At 40.2% G+C, this 24,213-nt stretch overlaps 1 protein-coding gene across 1 annotated transcript; it reads left to right on the forward strand.

Moving 5' to 3' along the window:
- Positions 1 to 386: 386 nt before the first annotated feature.
- Positions 387 to 19,069, forward strand: CGAS (cyclic GMP-AMP synthase). Its single transcript, XM_059942107.1, has 5 exons — positions 387 to 1,097; positions 5,249 to 5,468; positions 8,836 to 9,078; positions 15,810 to 15,912; positions 18,718 to 19,069. Exons 1-5 carry the CDS (start codon positions 474 to 476, stop codon positions 19,067 to 19,069), a joined length of 1,542 nt encoding a protein of 513 aa, XP_059798090.1. The 5' UTR covers positions 387 to 473.
- Positions 19,070 to 24,213: the final 5,144 nt, after the last annotated feature.

Genomic DNA, 24,213 nt, shown 5'->3' on the forward strand with positions numbered 1-24,213 from the left:
TCTCATTCCATCTAGTAAAAATTTTTTTTTTCTATTTCCCTTTAATAAAAAAAAATGCTTCATTTAAACTTACACTGAAAAAGTTTTTCTGGCAACTTCAATGTGCGAGAAGGTGTTAACAGTTTTCCAAAATATTTGTAGGCGCTACGCCGGCAAATGCGTCTCGCTTTCAAAGCTCGCGAAGGTGTTCTGCGCTGCCCTGGGTTCGGTTTGGCGCGGTTCCCAAGCCGCCGGCACCGCTCCACGCGGAGGCGAGAAAGTGCGCGACTCCGGGAGCGCCGTGGACCCGCCCCTCCGCGGCGGGGGCGCGGCTCCCCGTGACCGCCTGGCCCTGGGTTCTTCCTCCGCGCCGCGTTTGCTGAGTTCCCGCCAGACGTTTAAGTTTCATTTCCAATCGCCACTGCTGGCCCCTCCTCCTAAGGTCTTTTCCCGAAGCCGAGTCTTCTCCCTCTGGGGAGCCGAGAGCGCCAGCCATGACCTCGCGGCGCGGAAAGGCGACGGGAGCAGCTTCGGAGGCGGAAGCCGCCGCCCCCAGGGTCTCGGCGCCGCGTGTGAAGGGCGCCCGGACCGAGCCTAGAGAGTCCCCGGCCGCCCCTGAGGCCGCCCGGCCCAGCGCGCGGAGGTGCGGCCCCGCCAGGCCGTCGGGATCCCGGAGAGAGAAGAGCGGCCCGGACCCCCAGGAGAAGCGGCAGGTACGCGCGCGGGCTGCCCGCGCCGAGGACCAGGCGGAGGGTCCGGCGGCTCGGACCGAAGGGGTGATGCCTCCCGCGGCCCCGGCGCCGCCCCTTCCCAGGCCTGCATCTCGCCGCGAGGGCACCGCGCGCTCCGCTCGGGAGCGGAGACCCCAGCCCGGGCCCACGGAGGTCCCCGGCCCGCTGGTCCCAGTCCCCAGTCTCGGGCGCGGGGAGGAGGCGCCCGGCGCCTGGAAGCCCCGAGCGGTACTGGAGAAGTTGAGGCTGAGCCGCCAGGAAATCTCTGCGGCGGCGGAGGTGGTGAACAGGCTCACGGACCACCTGCTGCGGAGACTGCAGAGCTGTGAGTCCGAGTTCAAAGGCGTTGCGCCGCTGCGCACCGGGAGCTACTACGAGCGCGTGAAGGTGAGCTGCGCCGCGCCTCCGCTGCAGTTCATGCCCACCTCCTACGCGTCCCTCACTTCCCTTCGGAAGTAACTCAGACTCGTGTTCTTTTGTGGCCTGTGACACAGCTGTTTTGTTTTGGCTTCCCATCTAGAATGCAAGCTCCATTGTCACAGAACGTTTTACACAACTTTGAACCCTTATACGGCTGCTCATTTTATTGCTGTGGACTCAGTGATATTTGTTTATCGCAGAAAGATGGTGTATGTATCGGTCTTTGGATCTTAAACTCTTTTAGCACTGAAGACCACTCATATAATTCCATCTAAAGCTTCTTGAAAGCCAAGTGAGCAAAACTTGCATCAGACTATCTGCCTGGTGCATGATTCTTACTACGTAAATGTCGATCAGTTCTATTACGTGGAGGGTCCAAAGTTACTAGTTAGAGCTAGAGAACAAGAAGACACTTAGAGCAGTCTCCCATCAGAACCACTCTCCTTTTTATTTATTTATTTTTAAAAACTTTTTATTTCATTTTGGAGTATAGTTGATTGACAATGTTGTGTTAGTTTCAGGAGTACAGAAAAGTGATTCAGTTATACATATACATGTATCTGTTCTTTTTCAAATTCTTTTCCCGTTTAGGTTGTTACATTATATTGAGCAGAGTTCCCTGTGCTATACAGTAGGTCCTTGTTGGTTATCCATTTTAAATATAGCAGTACCCCTCTCCTTTTGAAAATCAAGCTGATGGAAGGAAATGCAGTGAAATCTGTTTTATCTAAAACATGTATTGCTTTTAAAAAACTGATTATAAAAGGTATATATACGTGTTCACTGTAGAGTTGACCCACTGCCTGCCCTCAGTAGGTTCCCACAGCACAACGGTACCCCTGCTCCATACCTCTTTCCTCAGCCTCTCCGGTATTTGCCCCTGTTCCGTGTTGATGTCCCTGGAAAATTCAGAAAAGCACATAGAAGGACAATATTATTCCTGTTTGTTTTATTCACCGTTATTTTGGTGTATTTTCTTCTGTTATGCATACACTTGAATTTCAAGGCTGGATTCCAAACTTTATAGTTGGTAAAGGGATAGACGAAAGACACTTCTCATTAACTCTTTTACTTGGATTCATATTGACGCATTTCCATTCATGTATTTTATTGTAATATTATCAAATTCTAGGTGAAAATCTGGAAGTTTCCTTGTAGAAATTCCCTGTGGGATTTCCAGTTCATAATCTTTTTGTCCATCCCCAGCACCTCACCCCCGTCTCCATCTAAGCCACCATCATCTTTCACCTGAAGTTTGCCTTTCCAATCTCCTTATTTGCCTTCTTAGAATATCTCCACAGAGGCCAGAGTAAATTTTTAAAAATACAAAGCTAAAACCTGGCTTCTCAATGAACATGATGGAATAAAATCTGAGCTCCTTTCCGGGATCTACAGGTCCTCGCAGAATCTGGGCCCCGGCCTCCTCTTCAACTTCATTTCATGTCACTCTTCCCCTTGTCCACACGGACTGATTTGTGTTCCTTGAGCTAAAATTTTAAAAGACTTGACAATTCCAAGTTTGGAGAAGATGTGGAGCAACTGAAACTCCCTTGCATTGAGGATAAATTGGTACTACCTCTTTTGAAAACTGACATTTTTTTCTAAAGTTAAAGATTTGCCTGTCCTGTGGTCCAACAGTCCCACTCCTGGGTACATGTACAATGGAAACGAGTGCTCGTGGCCACCCAAAGGCATACGTAAGAATGCTCAGAACAACTTTGTAATAATTAAACTCAAAACTATTTGTAGTAGTTAAAAACTGGAAACAACCCAAATACTCAACAACAGAATGAGTAAATCTTTTTTTTTTTAAAGCTCAGTATTGTGTTTTAAATTTTATTTATTTATTTATTTATTTATTTATGGCTGTGTTGGGTCCTCGTTTCTGTGCGAGGGCTTTCTCTAGTTGCGGCGAGCGGGGGCTACTCTTCATCGCGGTGCGCGGGCCTCTCACTATCGCGTCCTCTCTTGTTGCGGAGCACAGGCTTCAGACGCGCAGGCTCAGTAATTGTGGCTCACGGGCCCAGTTGCTCCGCGGCATATGGGACCTTCCCAGACCGGGGCTCGAACCCGTGTCCCCTGCATTGGCAGGCAGATTCTCAACCACTGCGCCACCAGGGAAGCCCCAGTAAATCTATTTTGGTATATTCCATTAATTCAGTGGAATACTACACAGAATGAAAAAGAACAAAGTACCACTATAGACATAATGATACAGATGAATCTCACAAACAATGTTAAATGAAAGCAGTCAGGTATAAAGTGTATATGATTCAGTTTATATGATGTTCCCAAACAGGCAAACCTAACCTATGGTATTAGCAGTCAGAGTTCCGGCTGCTCTTGTGGAGGGCTTCTGATCAGGAGTGGGAGTGCTGCTGGGGATGGGAATAGGGCGATTTAGAATGCCCTCAAGGCTCACTGTCCTTACTGGGATTCAACCATTTTTCTTGAATAAATCCTCCTCGGACTGTTGCAGGCCTTTGGTTAATTTACAAAGACCTGAAAAAGTTGAATTTAACCATTTCTGCCCATGTTCTTGTTGCTTTTATGGAAAAGTGGATTTTCAGAGGCTTTTACTTCATTCCCACTGATGGCACTGCACGTGTTTGTTTCACCCCCATAGTATGTCCTAGTTAGCTTGGGCTGCCATAATAAAATATCATAGACTGAGTGGCTTAAACAACAGACATTTATTTTCTCATGGCTCTGGAGGCTGGAAGGCCATGATCCGGGTGCCAGAATGGTTAGGTTCTGGTGAGGGCTGTCGTCCTGGTTTGCAGATAGCCACCTTCTCCCCGTGTCCTCGCTGTGTTTCTCTGAGCATGTGTGCAGAGACACAGCAACCGATCTCACTTCATCTAAGTCCACCAGTCCTATCAACTAGGACCCTACCCTCATGATCTCATTTAACCTTCATTATTTCCTAAAAGCCCTGTCTCCAAGTACAGTTACATTGGGGGTTAGGGCTTCAATATACGAATTTTGAGAGGACACGGTTCACTGCACAGCATGGTACATCTCAGTTTGGACTAGCCACATTCACATGGTCAAAAGACAGAGGGTAGGGCTTCCCTGGTGGCACAGTGGTTAAGAATCCGCCTGCCAATGCAGGGGACATGGGTTCGATCCCTGGTCCGGGAAGATCCCACATGCCGCGGAGCAACTAAACCCGTGCACCACAACTACTGAGCATGCGCCTAGAGCCCGTGCTCCGCAACAAGAGAAGCCCACGCACTGCAACGAAGAGTAGCCCCCGCTCGCCGCAACTAGAGAAAGCCCGTGCGCAGCAGCAAAGACCCAACGCAGCCAAAAATTAATTAATTAATTAATTAATTTAAAAAGACATAGGGCCACCAGATACTGTGTTGAATAGTACAGTCCAATAGCTGTACTTGAAGCTTACTCCTAATGAGTAAAAGACTTGTGCGTTTTTAATATAGGAAAATAATCATTTATTATAATTGCTGTAATTATTATTGTGGTGATGAAGAAGATTCTTTGAAGTTCTTATGTATTTATTTTTGGCCACGCTGCACGGCTTGTGGGATCTTAGCTCCCTGACCAGGGATGGAACCCGTGCCCTCGGCAGTGAAAGCGCGGAGTCCTAACCACTGGACCGCCAGGGAATTCCCTGAAGCTCTTAAAATGCTGTGGTTCAAAGACACTAATGTAGTCAGTGTATGACTTGGAGCTCATACGCATTTGGCTGACTGTTAGCTGTAAGGAGAGGGCCCTTGCTCAACTAGCCAGGAGGTAACTACACATATTTTTGAGACCAGTGACGGGGGCTGGCTCAGTGTGTAGCTTGTAACTTAAAAGGTAGCACCTTAAATTTCTTTAATTTTATCAAGCTTTAATCTCAGGAAAAAACTGGTACAGATTTTTAAAGCTTGCATATTATTTTCAATTGTTTTTAAGAAAATGAGTATAGAACCTACAAACTGAAACCAATACTCTTCACCTATCTCCCCTAGTCTCACTCCCAGAGGGTATAAATATTAGAAACCTTTCTTTTCATAGTAGGATTTTAAGTGGAAATTTTAAGGAAAAAAATTGTAGTTGGTTGGAAAATATTCACAAACCAACACATCAGTGCTATTTTTACTGTTTCTTAGATTTCTGCTCCTAATGAATTTGACGTTATGTTCAAACTGGAGGTCCCCCGAATTCAGCTAGAAGAATATTACAACAGTGGTGCTTATTACTTTGTGAAGTTCAAAAGAAATCCCAAAGGAAATCCTCTGGGTCAGTTTTTAGAAGGGGAAATATTATCAGCTTCTAAGATGCTGTCCAAGTTTAGGAAAATCATTAAGGAAGAAATTAAAAATATTGAAGGTAAGATCTTTGACTTTTGATTCTTAAAGATCTAATCATATCTACTAATTGCCTCTCCTGATCTTTCTTGATCTCCCTGCAGCAGACTGTTGATTACTACCTCCTAGAAACAACTCTTTGCTCTTGATTTTAGTCTACTATATTTTCTTGGTATTCTTCCTAAATGTTGATTGACTCTATTTTGTTTGTTTTTTTGTTTTGTTTTGTTTTGTTTTTTGGCCACACCATGCAGCTGTGCGGGATCTTAGTTCCCTGACCAGGGATTGAACCTGGGCCCTTGGCAGTGAAAGTGTGGAGTCCTAACCACTGGACCACTGGGGAATTTCCGATTGGCTCTATTTTGGCCTCCACTGAATATTCGCTGAAATGCTGCCTGCACCGCTGGGTATATGTGGTTGAATAAAATTGGTGGGATTCCCCTCTGAAATTTGTAAACACAAGTTGCAATGCATGCTTTGAAGGGAGTGAGTGGTAGCATGCTTTGAAGGTAGTGAGTGCTTTGGGAGAAGTGGTAGCAGTTGGGGTAGAGTGGGTAGTGGAGTAAGGCCCTGAGGCAGAAAAGAGCTTGATAAGCTCTAGAAGCAAAAAGAGGTCCATGTGGACAAGGGGAAGAGTGACATGAAATGAAGTAGAAGAGGAGGCCAGGGCCAGATTCTAGGAGGACTTGTAGATCCTGGAAAGGAGTTTAGATTTTATGCCATGTTCATTGAGAAGCCAGGTTTTAATTAGAGGGTAATGATTGGCTTTCTGTTTTTAAAAATTTGCTCTGACTTCTTTGGAGAAGATATTATAAGAAGGCAATTGAGAGTTTGGATATGTTAAGTTAGAGATTCCTATGATACATTGAAATGAATGTGTCAAGTATGTAGTTGGGTATGGGTTTGGAGCTCAGAGGGTATGTTTGGGCTGCAGGTAAACATATAAATGGCATTGACAATGGATGAAAGCACCTAGGTGGAGAGTGTAGATTCGTTTTTCATTAATTTAATCAATGGTCATTGGTCATCTGTTGTGCTAAGTGTTCTAGGTGTTTGGGACCTATTAATGAACAAATGGATGAAGACCCTCACCCTTCTGTACCTTATACGCATGTAATCACGCCTTTAATAACAAATGGAAAACATAATTATCTTGTATAGTAGAAAGTAGTAAGTCCTATGGTGAAAAAGTATAGCAAAGTGAGAGGGTTCAGGAATGCTGGGGGTGGCACAGGGGAGAAATTGCAGTGTTAAGTAGAGTGGTAAGAAGAGGATCCCATTGGAGGTTGAGAGAAGAGAGGGAGCAAAATGTGACTTGAGTATTTTGCAGGAGTGGTCAGTGTTTACAGTGTTTACAGGAGTGGTCAGCTGCTGACATCCAGAAAGCCACTGGATTTTGGTCTTCGGTTTGTTTTCTGGGGGTGTTGGTAACTTTGACGTAGCAGTTTCAGTGGAGTCACGAGCGCACAAGAGAGAAGGGCAGCATGTATGGCAACTCCTTAGAAAGTGTTGGGTGCAAAGGAAGTAGAAAGATGGGTAAGTATGGGGAGGCAGCAGATGCAGGGTCAAGGGAGAGGTGTCCTTTAGAATGAGAGACCCTGGATCCCTTTGAATGCAGATAGGCATGATCCAGTAGGGAGGGAGAGGCCACTGCTGCGGAAGAGGGAGTAATTGAAGGAACAAGGTGAGAAGGAAGGGATCCAGAGACCGTGTGCAGGCTGGCCTTTGAAAGGTGGACGGACACTTCCTAGGTGGTAATAGGATGAAAAGAGAAGATGATGGGTAAGAGGTGGGTGGGTCGGTGGATTTAGTGACAAGAAAATGAGGGTATGCGCTAGGATTTTCTCCTTCGTGCTCTGTCTTCTCTCCCATTGTTGTGCCTTCCAGAAGTCTTATCTGGGAGCGGTCTTTACTGCTTGTACACCCCACGTCCCTGAACCAGTATCTCTCATCTAGAAGCCTTTCCCGAGTTTCTGGCCAGCCGCTCAGTGGCCATCTCCTGCTGGGTCTCCCCCAGGCACCTAGAGCTCAGTGTATCTGAAATGAAGTTCATCTCAGCCCAGGCTTTCTTCCTCCTGCCCAACTCTGTGTTGACGAGTAGACTCAACACCAACCATTTCCCAGGCCAGAATCAAGGGATGGCCTCCCAGACCCCTACCTTCTTCCTTACCTCACGGATTCAGTTTATCCACCAGTTCTATTAGTTTGAACCTCTTTAATTGCTTTCACTTCTGCGACCTGGGTCTTTTTTTTTTTTTTTTAATAAAAATTGTACATATCAAGGTGTACACCGTGATGTTTTGATATACATAGTGAGATGACTACCACAGTCAAGCTAATTAACATATCTTCTCACATAGTTACCTTTTTGTGTGTGAGGTGAGAGTAGCTGAAATCTACTCTTAGCACATTTCCCGTGTGCAGTACAGTCATATGAACAGTCATCATGCTGTACGTTAGGTCTCTAGACCTACTCACCCTACGTAACTGCAACTCTGTACCCTTTGACGAACAGCTTCCCACTTCTCCCACCTCCCCGCCCCGGCAACCTCCATTCTGCAGTCTGCTTCTATGTATTTGACTTTTTTAGCTTCTCCATATAAATGAGGTCATGCATTTCGCTTAGCACAGTGACCTCCAAGTTCATCCATATTGTCACAAATGGCAGGATTTCCTTCCTTGTTAAGGCTGAATAATATTCCATTGTCTATATATGCCACAACCTCTTTACCCACTCATTCATCAGAGGGCACCTAGGTTGTCTCCGCATCTTGGCTGTTGTGAATAACGCTGCAGTGAAGAGTGCTTGCTCCCTGTGTCCTGATGCTCACTGCCTCTCTGTATGACACGCCTCCACCCTCCGGGCTGGCCGTTGCTGTTTGGTTTTTTTGTTTTGTTCAATTTGGCCGTGCCACACAGCTTGCAGGCTCTTAGTTCCCCAACGAGGGCTTGAACCTGCGCCCTCGGCAGCAAAAGCGTGGAGTCCTAACCACTGGACCGCCAGGGAGTTCCCGCTGAGGTCTTCTGAATCACCTCTCTCCTCCCAGCTGCTCATCTGGCCTCTTATGTGGGCTTCCCTCCAAACCGCCATACACAAATTTAAATGAAAATGTAATCACAGCACTCCCAAACCCCAAACTCTTCGGGGGCTACTTGTTTTATATACCAGACAGAATCTTGATAGTACTCACACCCCATAATGGGTATCAATAAATACCGGCTAAATGAGTAAAACACTGCCTTGTGGGGTCATTTTCTTCTTTAGAACTGATTTTCATCTTACACTTAGTACTTATGGATCTCCAGTTATAGCTGTGTTATTTTTCCCTGTGTTTTTAGAGAAAACTGGATTGATAAGCCCTTTCTTCTTTATTAATATGTTTAAACAGACACAGATGTCATGGTGGAGAGGAAGAAAAGAGGGAGCCCTGCAGTAACACTTCTGGTTAGAAAACCTGAAGAAATATCTGTGGATATAATCCTGGCTTTGGAATCTAAAAGCAGCTGGCCTGCTAGCACCCAGGGAGGCATGCCCATCAGTAACTGGCTTGGAGCAAAAGTTAAGAACAATTTAAGACGGCAGCCGTTTTACCTCGTACCCAAGCATGCAAAGGAAGGAAGTGGTTTTCAAGGTATCTTGACTATGAAGGTTAACTTAAAAGACGTCCATATAAAAGAGTCATTAATGTTACATACTAGGGCAGTGAAAGATCAACTAGTGCTATTGGCATTTCAAGAGCCATTAGGCTAAATAGGCTACAAGGTGGGAGTTTGGTGAGAGATGGAATTGAAAAGGTCATAATTGTAATAGTAATATCAAATACTCAGCTTTAAAATGTCTACTAGCCCATGTTTGAATGTTGTTTTTGTTTGTTTGTTTTTAATAAAGAAAAGCAAGTACTGGCCTTGGAGTCAGACTGCCCTGGATCTGAATCCTGAGGCTTCTTCCCTTACTAGCTGTGTGATCTGGGGCTAGTTATCAAGCCCCGCTAAACCTGTTTGCTCATCTGTATATGTTTTTATTACACTAAAAAATATACAAACATTAATATACAAATTCCTTCAAACTTGTAATCATCCATAGTTTACTTTATCTAACATAGGAGATTGAATGTCAACTAAGTACAAGAATCGTTACACGTAAAATAAACCTAGAAGGTATGTCTTTGCATTGAAGATCATTTTCAGAATGATACTTTATGAGCATGGCAGGGACTATATATACACTTCATCATGTTTCTCAATACCTCATGTCAAAGCATATATGCAATAAGTGCTAAAATAGAAAAAAAAATCAATAAAACTACAATATTCCCAGATATCTAAACTATCTGCCCAGCATTTTAAATTTATTTAAATATTAAAAAAAGTTATTCATCAATTTAAGTTCTGACATTCCAATCAATGAACATGCAAAGCTTTATTTAAAAAAAATAATAATTCATACACTGTTCATGGAAGTGTAATATGGTACAATCATTTTGAGAAAAGGTCTGGCAGTTTCTTAAAAAGTTAAACATATATCTTCCCTAATCCAGCATTAAGTCCATAACACATTTATATAAGAATATACATAATAGCCAAAATCTGGAAATAGCCCAGAAGTCCATCAAAAGATAATGGATAAACAAACTGTAGTATATTCGTAAAATGGAATACTACTCAACAACAAAAAGCAATGAACCACTGCTAAGAGAATGGATGAATACTAAAAACATTAAGACGGGTGAAAGGAAACAGAAACAAAGGGTCCATACTGTATGATCTCAATTATATTAAGTTCTAGAACAAGCAAAATTTATCTATGGTTTTTTTAAAAATTAGGGCAGAGGTTGCCTGAGGTGCTGGGGATTGATTAGGAAGGGACAGGAGAGAACTTCCTGGGGTGATGATAACTTTTTGATGGGGGTTTAAAAAGATCCACATGCCGCAACTAAAACTCCTGCTTGCCTCAAGGAAGATCCCGCACGCGGCAACAAAGAACACACGTGTGGCAGCAAAGAACCCACGTGCCGCAACTAAGACCCAACACAACCAAATAAATAAATTAAAGAAAACAAAAAACAAACGACACAGGTGTAGTCATTTGTCAGAAGTCATCAAATGCTACATTTAACGTGTGTGTGTTTCACTGTTTGCAAATCTTACCTAAAAAATCACACACGCAAATAAATATTGAACTCCAGTTCATAATATTCATGCTGAAGTGTTTATGGGTAAAGTATTCTAATTAGTTCCACAACTTGTTTTATTTTATTAAAAAAATTTTTAAAACAAATATTTATTTATTTATTTGGCTGCGTCAGGTCTTCACACGACCTTTGTTGTGGCATGCAGGATCTTTGGTTGCCGTGCGCAGGTTCCAGAGCACGTGGGCTCAGTAGTTGTGGCGCGTGGGCTTAGTTGCCCCGCAGCACGTGGGATCTTAATTCCCCGACCAGGGGTCGAACCCGCATCCACTGCATTGGAAGGTGGATTCTTAACCACTGGACCACCAGGGAAGTCCCCATCCACAACTTGTTTTAAAATAACAGTTTTCTTAAAAAAAAAGAATTTTTGGATGGATAGATGGATAAATATGTGATAAAGCAAATATAGCAAAACATTAATTGTAGAATGTAGGTGGCAGGCATATGAATGTTTACTATAAAATTCTTTCAACTTTTTCTGTATATTTTTGAAGGATTTCAAAATATTAAGTTTAAACCCACTTGCAAAAATTCCTCCAGGCGGTTAAGCTGCCCAACTCAGTATGCTTAAATTCTAGGTATTGGAATTAAATTTTAATTTAGCTTTGTTTCATAAATTTATAAAGCATTCACATGGTTCCAAAGTCGAAGCTACAGAAAAAAGTATTCTTAGGGAAACATAGCTTCCCTTTATGTTCCCTCTACACTCTTCTCTCCTTCCCTGATTGGAAACCCTATAATTGTTTTCAGTTCACCTTTCATTTTTAAAAAGTACAAGTAAATACATATATATATATATATATATATATATTCATATGCAACACCCCCTCTTTAAGATAAATACACTTTTTTATTTTCACTTAATAAGATATCTAGGCTATCACTCCATAGCTCTATGTAGAGAGAGCACTCGTTCCTTTTTTTAAAAAAATCTTATACTGTTTTTAAAGGTTACCTTCCATTTACAGTTACTACAAAATATTAGCTGTACTTCCCGTGTTGTACACTATGTCCTTGTAGCCCATCTTATATCCAGTAGTTTGCCCCTCCCCCCACTGATTACCACTCATTTGTTCTCTATATCTGTAAGTCTTCTTTTTTGTTATCTTCACTAGTTTGTTTTATTTTTTAGATTCTACATATAAATTATGTCATACAGTATTTGTCTTTCTCTGTCTGACTTATTTCACTTAGCATAATGCCCTCCAAGTCCATCCATGTTGCTGCAAATGGCAAAATTTCGTTCTTTTTTTATGGCTGAGTAGTATTCCACTGTCTTCTTTATCCACTCATCTGTTGATGGACACTTAGGTTGCTTCTGTATCTTGGCAATTGTGAATAATGCTGCTGTGAACATTGAGGTGCATGTATCTTTTGGAGTTAGTGTTTTTGTTTTTTTTTGAGCGCCCATTCCTTTTTACAGTCTGTTTTTACAGCTGGTCGAGGAATAGTAAATCCATATCTAATTTTGCTGCTATTGCCAAAATCACCTCCATACAGAATTCACCAATTTGCATTCCCACAGCAGTGTATGAGAGTACCCATTTCACCCTCAGCTTTAACAACAGAACTCATTAAACCCTTTGGAATTTTTGCCAATAATCCAAAAAGAGAGAAATGATATTTCAACATAGTTGTTTACAATAAACTTTTAATTTTAGAATAGTTTAAGATTTGCAGAAAAAGTACAAAGATAGTATAGAGAGTTCCTATACACCGCATACCTTTTTCCCATTATTAGCATCTTACGTTAATATGACACGTTTGTCATAATTAATGAACCAATATTGATGTAGTGTTGTTAATTAAAGTCCATACTTTACTCAGATGTCCTTGGTTTTTACCTAATGTCCTTTTTCTGTTCCAAGATCCCATCTAGGACACCACATTGCATTTAGTTGTCACATCTCCTTAGCCTCCTCTTGACTGTGACAGTTTCTCAGTCTTGCCTTGTATTTGATGACCTTGACAGTTTTGAGGAGTACCAGTCAGATATTTTGTGGAACGTCCCTCGTTTGGCATGTGTCTCATGCTTTTCTTGTGGGTTAGACTGGAGTTCTGAGTTTGGTGGAGGAGGACCGCAGAGTTGAAATGCCATTCTCATCGTATGACATCAAGGGTACATCGTGAGTATGACTTAGCACTGCTGGTGTGGACCTTGATCACCTGGCTGAGGGAGTGTTTGCCAGGTTTCTCCACTGTTAAGGTCCTCTCTTTCCCCCTTTTCATACTGTGTTATTTGGAAGGAAGTCACTGTGCGCAGCTCACACTTCAGCTCACCTCTTTATTTATTTTTTAAAAAATTATTTATTTATTTATTTTTATTCTTTTGTGCCGGGTCTGAGTTGTGTCTCGCGTGCTCCTTAGTTGCGGCATGCAAACTCTTAGTTGCAGCATGCATGTGGGATCTAGTTCCCTGAGCGGGGATCAAACCCAGGCCCCCTGCATTGGGAGCGTGGAGTCTTAACCAATGGACCACCAGGGAAGTCCCTAAGCTCACCTCTTTAAGAGCAGAGTATTTACACAAATTATTTGATATTCTGCATGGGAGATTTATCTCTTCTCTCCCATTTATTTATTTACTTAAATCATATCAGTATGGACTCATGGATATTTGTCTCATATTTTGGGCTATAATTCAATACTGCTTTCATTTTGTTGCTTAAATTGTTCCAGCTTTGGCCTTGAGGAGCTCTTTCATTTGGCTCCTGTGTCCTTTCAACAAACGTCCCATAATTGTGGGTTTTGTTTTGTTTTCAGCACTAACTCACTTTCTGGTACTACAAGATGCTCCAGGCTCATCTTGTGTATTTCTTGCTTCAGTCCTAGAATCAGCCATTTCTCCAAGGAACTCTGTATCCTTTTATTGGAGAGTGTACTAGAAGCATGATCTGGGTGCTGTGTGTGCTCTGCTACTAGGGTGTCATCCCTCTCAGCTGGAGTAGCAAGGAAATATATGTATGATTACTAACCCCAGCATATGCACAGCTCTATAGGTATTTCCATATGTCACCACCTGTATCTGTTTTAAGTGGTACATGAGTTCATACTGATGTCTCTAACTGTAATCCATTATCACGTGGATCGTTCTACCTTCTCTCCTTGCTCTCTGTAACCTCTCATTCCAACAGTGAGAAACCTGGCTCCCACCATCTGCCACCCACCTCCTCCACTGTTGCTTGTTCAGTTCCAATCCACATGTATGGATGGTTCGGAATTGTAAATCCATTCCCCTGTGTGCACAGTGCATGTGTACAGTTCCTTTTGCCTTCAGTCTTACAGACCCCATTTCCAAAGTAACTTAGGTCAACACCTTTTGCCCCCCATGCCCTTCAGGGAGTTTGTGTCATACATTCGTAATACAGTTAGAGTATTTTCACAGTCTGCATTACTTCTTGAGATCCCTTGACCTTCTAAATGACTCTTTAACAGTTTGTGTATGTTAAGGTTCACTCTCTGTGCCATGAAGTTCTATTGGTTTTGACAAATGCATTGCATCGTGTATCTACCATTACATGATACCAATAGTTTCACTTCCCTAAAAAGTCCCTGTGCTTCACTTATTCAACCCTCCGCATCCCAAACCTCTGGCAACCGCTGACCTGTTTACCATCTCTATAGTTTGCCTTTTTCAGAATGGCATAAATGGATGTTGTAAATGGATTTATACAGCAGCTATGAGCACACCTATCTGTGCCACCTTCTCCATATATTTCTTGTCTGTATATTGTGTAGGCTTTAGTATACTCTTTATTCTGTCCCCCCCAAAATCTTTGTCTGTCCTTGAGCTATACCATATTGTCATACATAATGTGACTTTATAAGTCTTGATATCTGCTCTCCCACTTTGTCCTTCTTAAAGAGTGTTTTAGATATTCTTGACCCTTTTATTTTCATAAAAATGCTGGTATCATCTTGTCAAGGTCTACAGAAACATTTTTTTTTGGAGTTTTGATTGTGAGTGCATTGACCCTATAGATGAATTTGGGGAGACTTGATATATTTACAATAATGAGTCTTCTAATTCATATGCAGGTGCACATCTCCATTTATTTAGATTTCCTCTAATAGTTTTCAGTGAAGTTTTTAAATTTTCTCCACAGAAAGTTTATATGTCTTTTGTTAGATTTACTCATAGGCAATTGTAACGTTTTATTATGAAAAATTTTAAACCAATAGAAAAGTAGACTGAAGAATATATTGAACTCACGCATACCTGTCACCCAGCTTCTTTTGTATTTTCTACATATACAGTTATATCATCTATCAGTAATGATAGCTTTGTTTCTCTCTTTCCAGTGATATAACCCTATTTTCCCTTCTCTTACTGTGCTTGCTAGGTTAGCCAGTGCATGTTGAACAGAAATGGGGATATCACACAGCCTGCCTTCCTGATTTCAAAGAAAAAATTTCAACTATTTACATTAGATTATCATGTTGCTGTGTTTTTTTTTAAATAATCTACCTGTTATTAGATCAAGTTTCTATCCACATTTAACTTACTGAGAGGTGTTTTCTTTTAATGATGAATGAATGTTAAATTTTATTAGCTGTACTTTCTGCTTCTGTTGAGTTGATCATATGTTTTTCCCCTCTTCTGTTAATGTGACAGATTATATTGATTGATTTTTAAAATTATAAACCAATTTCTGATTAAAACCAGATAGTGATAGGATGGTCAGAGCTTAAAAGAGCTATCCATGGTTAAAACTTGGGGAGAAGGGGGAGATCATTCTATTCTTACATAAACTCCCAAAAAATAGAAAAAAAGGAAATGTTCCCTGGTTCATTTTACATGAATACCCAAACTTGCAAGGATGGTATAAAAGGATAAACAAAAAACTTCAATCAATCAATTCAAATTATTGTTGAAACAAAACATCAACAGACTGTATTTAGCAATATATAAAAGGCAATACATCTTACCATGGCTAAATGTATTAAGCTCTGAGTTGTCCCCCCAATTTTTTTTCTATCTTGTCACATTGTTTGCTTGTTCAAATCACTTGTTTTAATATGTAATCACATTGTTCATCTGTTCACTTCTTTTGGTCTATCTCCCCCTAGAAATTTTTCAGGATGATATTTTAATGAAGGAAATCATTTAAATATTGTGTTGTTTATATTGCTTGTTTTTGGTAAAGTGCTTTTCTATTTTTCTTTTGGAAATTAAGAAGAAACATGGCGTCTGTCCTTCTCTCACATTGAAAAGGAAATTTTGAAAAATCACGGACAATCTAAAACATGCTGTGAAATTGATGGAGTGAAATGTTGCAGGTAACCTCCTTATTTTGTGAAATGACAGATTATCAATAGAATGCTTAGTTCTTTGTTGACTCCATAGTTTAAACCTGAAGATGATCATTGCTGGGTTGAGTCCTGGGGGCAGTCATGGCTGGATTGACCTGGAGTGTTAGAGTGTAAGAATGAAACCAAGGAAGCCAGGTCCAGGGGACTAAGGAAAGAGTGTTGTTAGAAGGCAATGGTGGGACTTCCCTGGTGGTCCAGTGGTTAAGACTCTAAGCTCCCAACACGGAGGGCCTGGGTTTGATCCCTGGTCAGGGAACTAGATCTTGCATGCCGCAACTAAGAGCCTGCATGCCACAACTAAAAGATCCCGCACGCGGCAACGAAGATCCCGCGTGCGTGCCACAAGTAAGACCCAGCACAGCCAAACAAATAAATAAATAAATAAAAATTAAAAAAAAAAAAAAAAGAAGGCAATGCTGGGGAGCATAGTCCTGAGCCTGGATTATATGGATGTGGATGTATGAAAGTAGGACAGAGCGAAGGGTGTGAACACTAGTCATGACTAGCCGTGACAGTTGGATTTGTCTTAGTGTTCTGGTTGCTTCAAGGTAATGAATATTAATGTTGCATAATGGCAGGAGACCAAAGGACCACTCTTATTGGTTGCTGGTGCTTGCTTTGAGGTGGTTTGGCTGTGTTGAAGGCCAGGGACTGACCAGCTAAATTTGAAACAACACTGAGAGATGTGTAATTATTTTTCTTGGTAGCATACACACCATAAAGAACTGAGCTTGAAAAGGAATCATTCATTTGAGTTTCTAAAGTTGTCTGGAATAAGGATCACAAAAGTTAAAAGGTTAAAACAAGAATGCCCAATGTGCAGGCACAGGAAGTTCTTTAAGGCTTCATATGCAGGCTTTGAAGCAAGCATTAAGAAAAGTATATTGTTGATTAGGCTTAGTAATTTTATAAACATTAAATTTTGTCAGCTGCTAAATAACTGGATGATTAATGTAAACCAAAATAAGACAAAATCATTTTATAAAAATTAAAACAAGATTTTTCTAGGTACTAAATAACTGGATGAATAATATAAATATCTGCCAGTTTCATGTAGTTGAATTAATCCTGATAGAATAAAATATTTAAGCTAGGAATGGGGAAGAGGAAAGGAAAAAATAGGTTCTTGAAACTTTAAAGCATGTATTTGAAAAAGTAATTAGGTTTTAGAATGACTCTGTAATTATATTATTTATATATATTGGGGTGGCCAAAAGGTTCGTTCAGTTTTTTCCATAAGATGGCTCTAGTAGCACTTAGTTGTCTTTAACATCATTTGAAACAATTTTGTTAGATTGTATTGACAGCTGTCATATCAGTGTGCATTTTTAAAAAAACATCAAAATCAGTGAATTTTTGTGTATCCATTTTAATATTGAAGACGGAAGAAGAAAAGCAACATTTTTGGCATATTATGCTTCATTATTTCAAGAAAGGTAAAAACGCAACTGAAACGCAAAAAAAGATTTGTGCAGCGTGTGGAGAAGGTGCTGTGACTGATCTAACATGTCAGTAGTGGTTTGCGAAGTTTCATGCTGGAGATTTCTCGCTGGACAATGCTCCACGGTTGGATAGACTAGTTGAAGTTGATAGTGAACAAATTGAGACATTAATTGAGAACAATGAATGTTATACCACACAGGAGATAGCCGACATACTTAAAAATATCCAAATCAAGCATTGAAAATCATTTGCACCAGCTTGGTTATGTTCACTGCTTTGGTGTTTAACTTATGGGTTCCACATAAGTTAAGTGAAAAAACCTTCTTGACCATATTTCCGCATGTGATTCTCTATTGAAATGTAACAAAAACGTTCCGTTTTTAAAACAAATTTGTGACGGGTGATGAAAAATGGATACTGTACAATAATGTGGAACGGAAGAGATCGTGGGGCAAGGGAAATGAACTACCACCAACCACATCAAAGGCTGGTCTTCATTCAAAGAAGGTGATGGTGTGTATATGGTGGGATTGGAACGGAGTCCCCTATTATGAGCTCCTTCTGGAAAACCAAACAATTCCAACAGTACGGCTCCCAATTAGACCAACTGAAAGCAGCACTCGACGAAAAGCATCCAGAATTAGTCAACAGAAAATGCATAATCTTCCATCAGGATAATGCAAGACCTCATATTTCTTTGATGACCAGGCGAAAACTGTTACAGCTTGGCTGGGAAGTTCTGATTCATCCGAAGCGTCCAGAATTAGTCAACAGAAAACGCATAATCTTCCATCAGGATAATGCAAGACCTCATATTTCTTTGATGACCAGGCAAAAACTGTTACAGCTTAGCTGGGAAGTTCTGATTCATCTGCCATATTCAGCAGACATTGCACCTGCGGATTTCCATTTATTTCAGTCTTTACAAAATTCTCTTAATGGAAAAAATTTCGATTCCCTGGAAGACTGTAACAGTTCTGGGACCTGGAACAGTTCTTTGCTCAAAAAGATAAAAAAGTTTTGGGAAGATGGAATTATGAAGTTGCCTGAAAAATGGCAGAAGGTAGTGGAACAAAACAGTGAAGTGAATACGTTGTTCAATAAAGTTCTTGGTGAAAATGAAAAATGTGTCTTTTATTTTTACTTAAAAACCAAAGGAACTTTTTGGCCAACCCAATATCTTTATTGTTTTTTGTATCTATATGTATTATAATATCTGTATTGTTTACTATATCTATATGTTTTTCCTGTAAGATACCTAAAGTTCTTTGTGGAATGAAACAGGTTGTAAAGAAGTAAAAATAAATGGTTTTCTTTTTTATTCAACAGGAAAGAGTGTTTAAAACTAATGAAGTATCTTTTAGAACAACTGAAAAAAAAGTTTGGAAACCGAAAGGAATTGGATAAGTTCTGTTCTTATCATGTGAAAACTGCCTTCTTTCACGTCTGTACCCAGGACCCAGATGACAGTCAGTGGCACTCCAAGGATTTGGAGCTCTGCTTTGATAACTGTGTGACATACTTTCTTCAGTGCCTCAAGACAGAACAACTTGAGCATTATTTCATTCCTGAATTCAATTTCTTCTCTCGAGACCGTATTGACAAGCCAAGTAAAGAATTTCTGTCAAAGCAAATTGAATATGAAAGAAACAATGGATTTCCAGTTTTTAGGGAATTTTGAAATTATATTTTTAAAAAGAATCAAGAATTAGAGTGACTTTATAATCATTGAAATGCGTCACAGCGATTGACTAAAATGAATGTAAATGATTATTCAGCTCTCCGTTTCTCTTCATAAACTCTAATCAATATAAAAGGATGGATTATCCTAGGAAACAGATGATTCAAGGAATAAGAAGCAAAGGAGTATTTAAAATATAAAAGCTTTACCAGAGTGGCATGAAGAGGACAAAATACATATCACCTCAATTAAATTCATCAAGCACTGACTGAACACCACTTCTCACCTAGCACAGATGTGTGGAAGGAGGCAAGATCATTGCCTCCACGAACTGGTAGGTTTTGTTTAACATGCAAATATGTTTGGAAGCCATGTCCTGTCCTATGTGTTAGGACAGGTAAGAAGGAAATGAAAAAATGGGTTCTGTGTGTCCCGGGAAATTCTTAATCTTTCATAGAAAAATATAGGATACTTTTCTTTTTTTTTTTTTTTTTTTTTTTTTTTAGTTTCCAAAAAAGACAATTTTATTTTGTCATGGGGAAGTTTATGCTTTTCTTCTGTATTACACAGAAGTATACAAGTGAAAAGTTATAAAGGTAGAATCTCAAATATGAAATATTACACAAATGCAAGTGATTGACATTTTCCCCCAAAACATATAACCATATCCCTATTACTTCTCCATATCCACTCTCACTAGTACAATCACACACACACACTCACACACACACACACACACACACACACACACACACACACCTGATTCGAAGTAGGTGACAGGCCCAGAACAGTGGCCTCACTAAGTTTCAACCTTGGTTTTTAAGGAATAGATATGTCTGCTGCCTACCCAACTCTTCCAAGTGCTCAGGAAACAAGGAGAAAAACCCTGCCAACCTAGTATGCAAATACACAGTCAGGAGTATGCAGAGAGGAGGGTACAAGATAGGAAGAAAGTGGTGGATACCACTTGTTTGTGGCTATACATGGAACACCTCCCAGAAATTTCCAGAAATAGCTAGACAGAATGATTTTGGTTTTAGGGTTCTTGATTGTCTGCAAAAGTAGAAGAGCATTAACACTAAAAAATATCACCTTTCCAAAGAACTGGGAAAACAAAAGTTATATAACTTTGAGATGGCAGAGGAAAAATAATGAGAACAGAAGAATAGCATGATCCCTCAATACCAACGAACCTTCAGAAAGGAAGTGGGGAAAACTGTTCTATGATAGTTACTGAAATGGTCAGGACCCTCTCCAGAGTATGATATGGTAGGAGAGAAGGGCACATGTTTTCTCCAAAGCTTGCTAATGAATCATGTTTAGGTTTAGGATACCCTGGTCAGACTCTCTGGCTGATTTAATGATGAGTCTATTGCTATTTAATGTTTTCATTACATTTTCAAGGAGTACAAAAGTTCATCTTTTTTTTTTTTTTTATCACACACACACACTGTATTTTATTTTTACAAGAGATAAATCGACTGACACCAAGCATTGTACATGGATGACCACAACAAAAGCAACAATGATTGCAATTACCAAACATGAAACACACTCATACTATGTCATAGTATTGACATTCAGTCCAGTAATCCTCCACTGTAACAGCTAGGATACTTTTCTACACATGGCTAAATATAAAACATAACTTACTTTCTTTTATTTTAAGTAATACTTTTATATGTATTTCTGAAAAGGCAATACATACATGGTACAAAACTCAAAGAAAAGGGTGTGGAATAAAATGTCACCCTCTCTCCTCTGCACTTAGGCAGCATTCAGCTTGAGGCAGTTGCTGTCAGTTAACTTTTTCCTATTCAGATATTTTGCACATTTTCTTATTGGCTTTTTTATTGTTTTCTCATTGTCATCTTGTTGTCATTCTCATATCACGAATAACTTCTGTGTAGACTGTCTATACCAATTTTTGTGTCTTCTAGTGAGAAAGGTTTTTTTTGTTGTTTTTTTTTTTTTTTAGTGAGAAAGGTTTTAAAATTTAAATTTTGAATGTATCAGTCTTCTCCTTTCTGCTTGTGCATTTTATGTATCTTTAACAACCTAATGTGTTGGAACGTACTAAAAGTTGGACATTTGGAGGAGACTTTTGGGGACAGTGTATGATAAATAAACAGAAACTTAGGCAAACAAAAAACTCCAAGCTACTTTTAACTCCAGGAAAAAATGTATGTGTGCAAGAAAAGAAAACTAATCATAGTCTAATTTGAGAATATTGCTCAACTGTATTTGTGAAGTCAAAGTAATATTATAACTATTGACTATTAACCTTATCAGGATCATGATTAGTTATATGGAGAGGATAGGGCCTGAGTGCTTGTGAGTGACGGTGGTAGAGGGGGTTGGACTATATTAGTTTCCTACAACTTACCACAAACTTCGTGGCTTAAAACAGTACACATTTATTATCTCACAGTTTCTGTGGATTAGGATTCTGGGCATGGTTCTGCACAGGGTCTCACAAGGCTTCAGTCAAGGTGTCAGTTGGGGCTGCAGTCTTATCTGAGGCATAACTGGAGAAAGATCCACTTTATTGGCAGTATTCAGTTTCTTACAGTTTTAAGACTGAGAACTGCAGTTACTGTTGGCCAGAGATTGCCCTCAGGTGCTAGAAACTGCCTTCAGTTCCCTGCCATGTAAACTCCCAGCATTGGCAGCCCATAACATGGCAGCACTTCAAAGCTGGGAGAGAGGGAGAGACTCCAGCAAGAGGGTGCAACAGTCTTATTTAACATAATTGCATACACGTGATCATGTACATCCCATAACCTTTACCATATAATTGGTTGGAAGCGAGTGACTGGTCCCACCCATGCTCAAGGGGAGGGGAGTCACTTACGAGTGTTATGTCAGTTTAAACAACTGTATAGTTAGGGGGAAAACACCACCCACAAGACTACTCTCACTTCTGACATCAGTCGCAGTTTCAGGAGATTCTCCAAATCATTCTCAGGTTTGATAATTCACTAGAAAGACAAAACTCAACTGAAACCAGTATATTCGTGGTTACAGTTTATTACAGGGTAAGGATATAGGTTAAAATTAGCTAAGGGAAAAAGCACATAAAGCAGAGTCCATGACGGTACCAAACACAGGCGTTCTTTTTTCCCTGGGGACCCATGGATACATTTTATCTCTTGGCATCAATGTATAACAACAATACACAGGGAATATTGCCGACCAGGGAAGCTCACCTAAGCTGCAGTGTTCACAGTTTTTATTGGAGCTCAGTGGTTGGCTTGATTTAATGCTGTTTTTCAGTTTTGGTATCAGTTATCTTAGCTTTATGAGTTGAAGAGCTTTTCAACTTCTCATCTTTTATTTCCAGAGGGTATGCCAGATTTACCCTCTTGAAAGCCCTTGGTTACTTTTCCTGTTTCTTCTGTTTTACTTACTCAGCTTAACTACCTGAGTTAATTTTACTAATTTAGGAAAATATAGTCACACTTGTGAATTCATATTTGACATACAGTGTTCTTACTAAAGAATCAGCTGTTGGTTTTCACTGAACACTGTATTTTCAAATTTGTTAATTTCTGCTTTTACCTTTCTTCCTTTCTTTTCTCCTATCAGTCTTCCTATCAGTAATACCAGGAAATTATTATTGCATAAATGAATAATGTAGGATTAGGTGATGAGGGCCTAACTAATTATACACAAATATAAATACTAAATGTTAATATGAGTAATTATCATACAGGGAACAGAACACTGTACACATAAGGGAAGGTAGGGGAACATGATTAGTCAAAGAAGCTTTCATGGAAATCAGTTTACCTAGGATTTGTTTCAGCATGGAGTGCTACGCTAAAATGTAAGAAACAGCCGTTGTGTATTTTGGTCCCATGAAATCCTTTTACTGTTTCATTTCAAAGTAGGTTAAGTATAAGAAAAGTACCAAGGGACTTCCCTGGTAGTCCGGTGGTTAAGAATCTGCCTTCCAATGCAGGGGATGAAGGTCCAATCTCTGGTTGGGGAACTGGGATCCCACATACAGGGCAACTAAGCCTGTACGCCACAACTACTGAGCCTGCGGGCCTCAACTAGAGAGCCTGCATGCCACAAACTACAGAGCCCATGCGCTCTGGGGCCTGCACACTGCAACGAAGAGCCCTCGCGCTCTAGAGCCCACGCCATAACTAGAGAGAGGCCCGCGCATCACAACAAAAGAGCCTGCTCACCACAAGCCTGCACGCCGCAACGAAGATCGCGTGGGCCGCGACTGAGACCCGATGCAGCCAAAAATAAATAAAGAAAATAGATAAATATTAAAAAAAAGAAAAGTACCAAATACTATTTGATAACCACAAAATTAAAGGGCTATTGAGAAAGACATATCAGCTTGTCTTTTATCATAGAAACAAATTTACTGTGTTAACAGCATCTTTTTCACTGCTATGACAACATCTGAACAAGCTTTAAATGTTTTAAAGACTGACCTTAACATAGCAACATTATAGGAGACAAAATTTATTTTTATTTCTTTAAATAAAGATAGTAAAATATGAACTTTTAATGCTACAGTCCTTAAGATCCATACAAAAATTTTCAACTCAAGGTTATATTTGATTTTATGAAAGTATAAAATATTGAATTCTACATTTTTTAAAAGAAGTTTTTAACATCTTTATTGGAGTATAATTGCTTTACAGTGGTGTGTTAGTTTCTGCTTTATAACAAAGTGAATCAGCTACATATATATACATACATCCTCACGTCTCCTCCCTCTTGCATCTGCCTCCCACCCTCCCTATCCCATCCCTCTAGGTGGTCACAAAGCACCAAGATGATCGATGATCTCCCTGTGCTATGCAGCTGCTTCCCACTAGCTATCCATTTTACATTTGGTAGTGTATATATGTCCATGCTACTCTCTCACTTCGTCCCACCTTACCCTTCCGCCTCCCCGTGTCCTCAAGTCCATTCTCTATGTCTGCATCTTTATTCCTGTCCTGCCCCTAGGTTCTTCAGAATCTTTTTTTTTTTTTTTTTTAAGATTCCATATATATGTGTTGGCATACGGTACTCTTTTTCTCTTTCTGACTTACTTCACTCTGTATGACAGACTCTAAGTCCATCCACCGCACTACAAATAACTCAATTTCGTTTCTTTTTATGGCTGAGTAATA

The sequence above is a fragment of the Balaenoptera ricei genome, chromosome 12 (genome assembly GCF_028023285.1).
Source record: "Balaenoptera ricei isolate mBalRic1 chromosome 12, mBalRic1.hap2, whole genome shotgun sequence".
Classification (NCBI taxonomy): domain Eukaryota; kingdom Metazoa; phylum Chordata; class Mammalia; order Artiodactyla; family Balaenopteridae; genus Balaenoptera; species Balaenoptera ricei.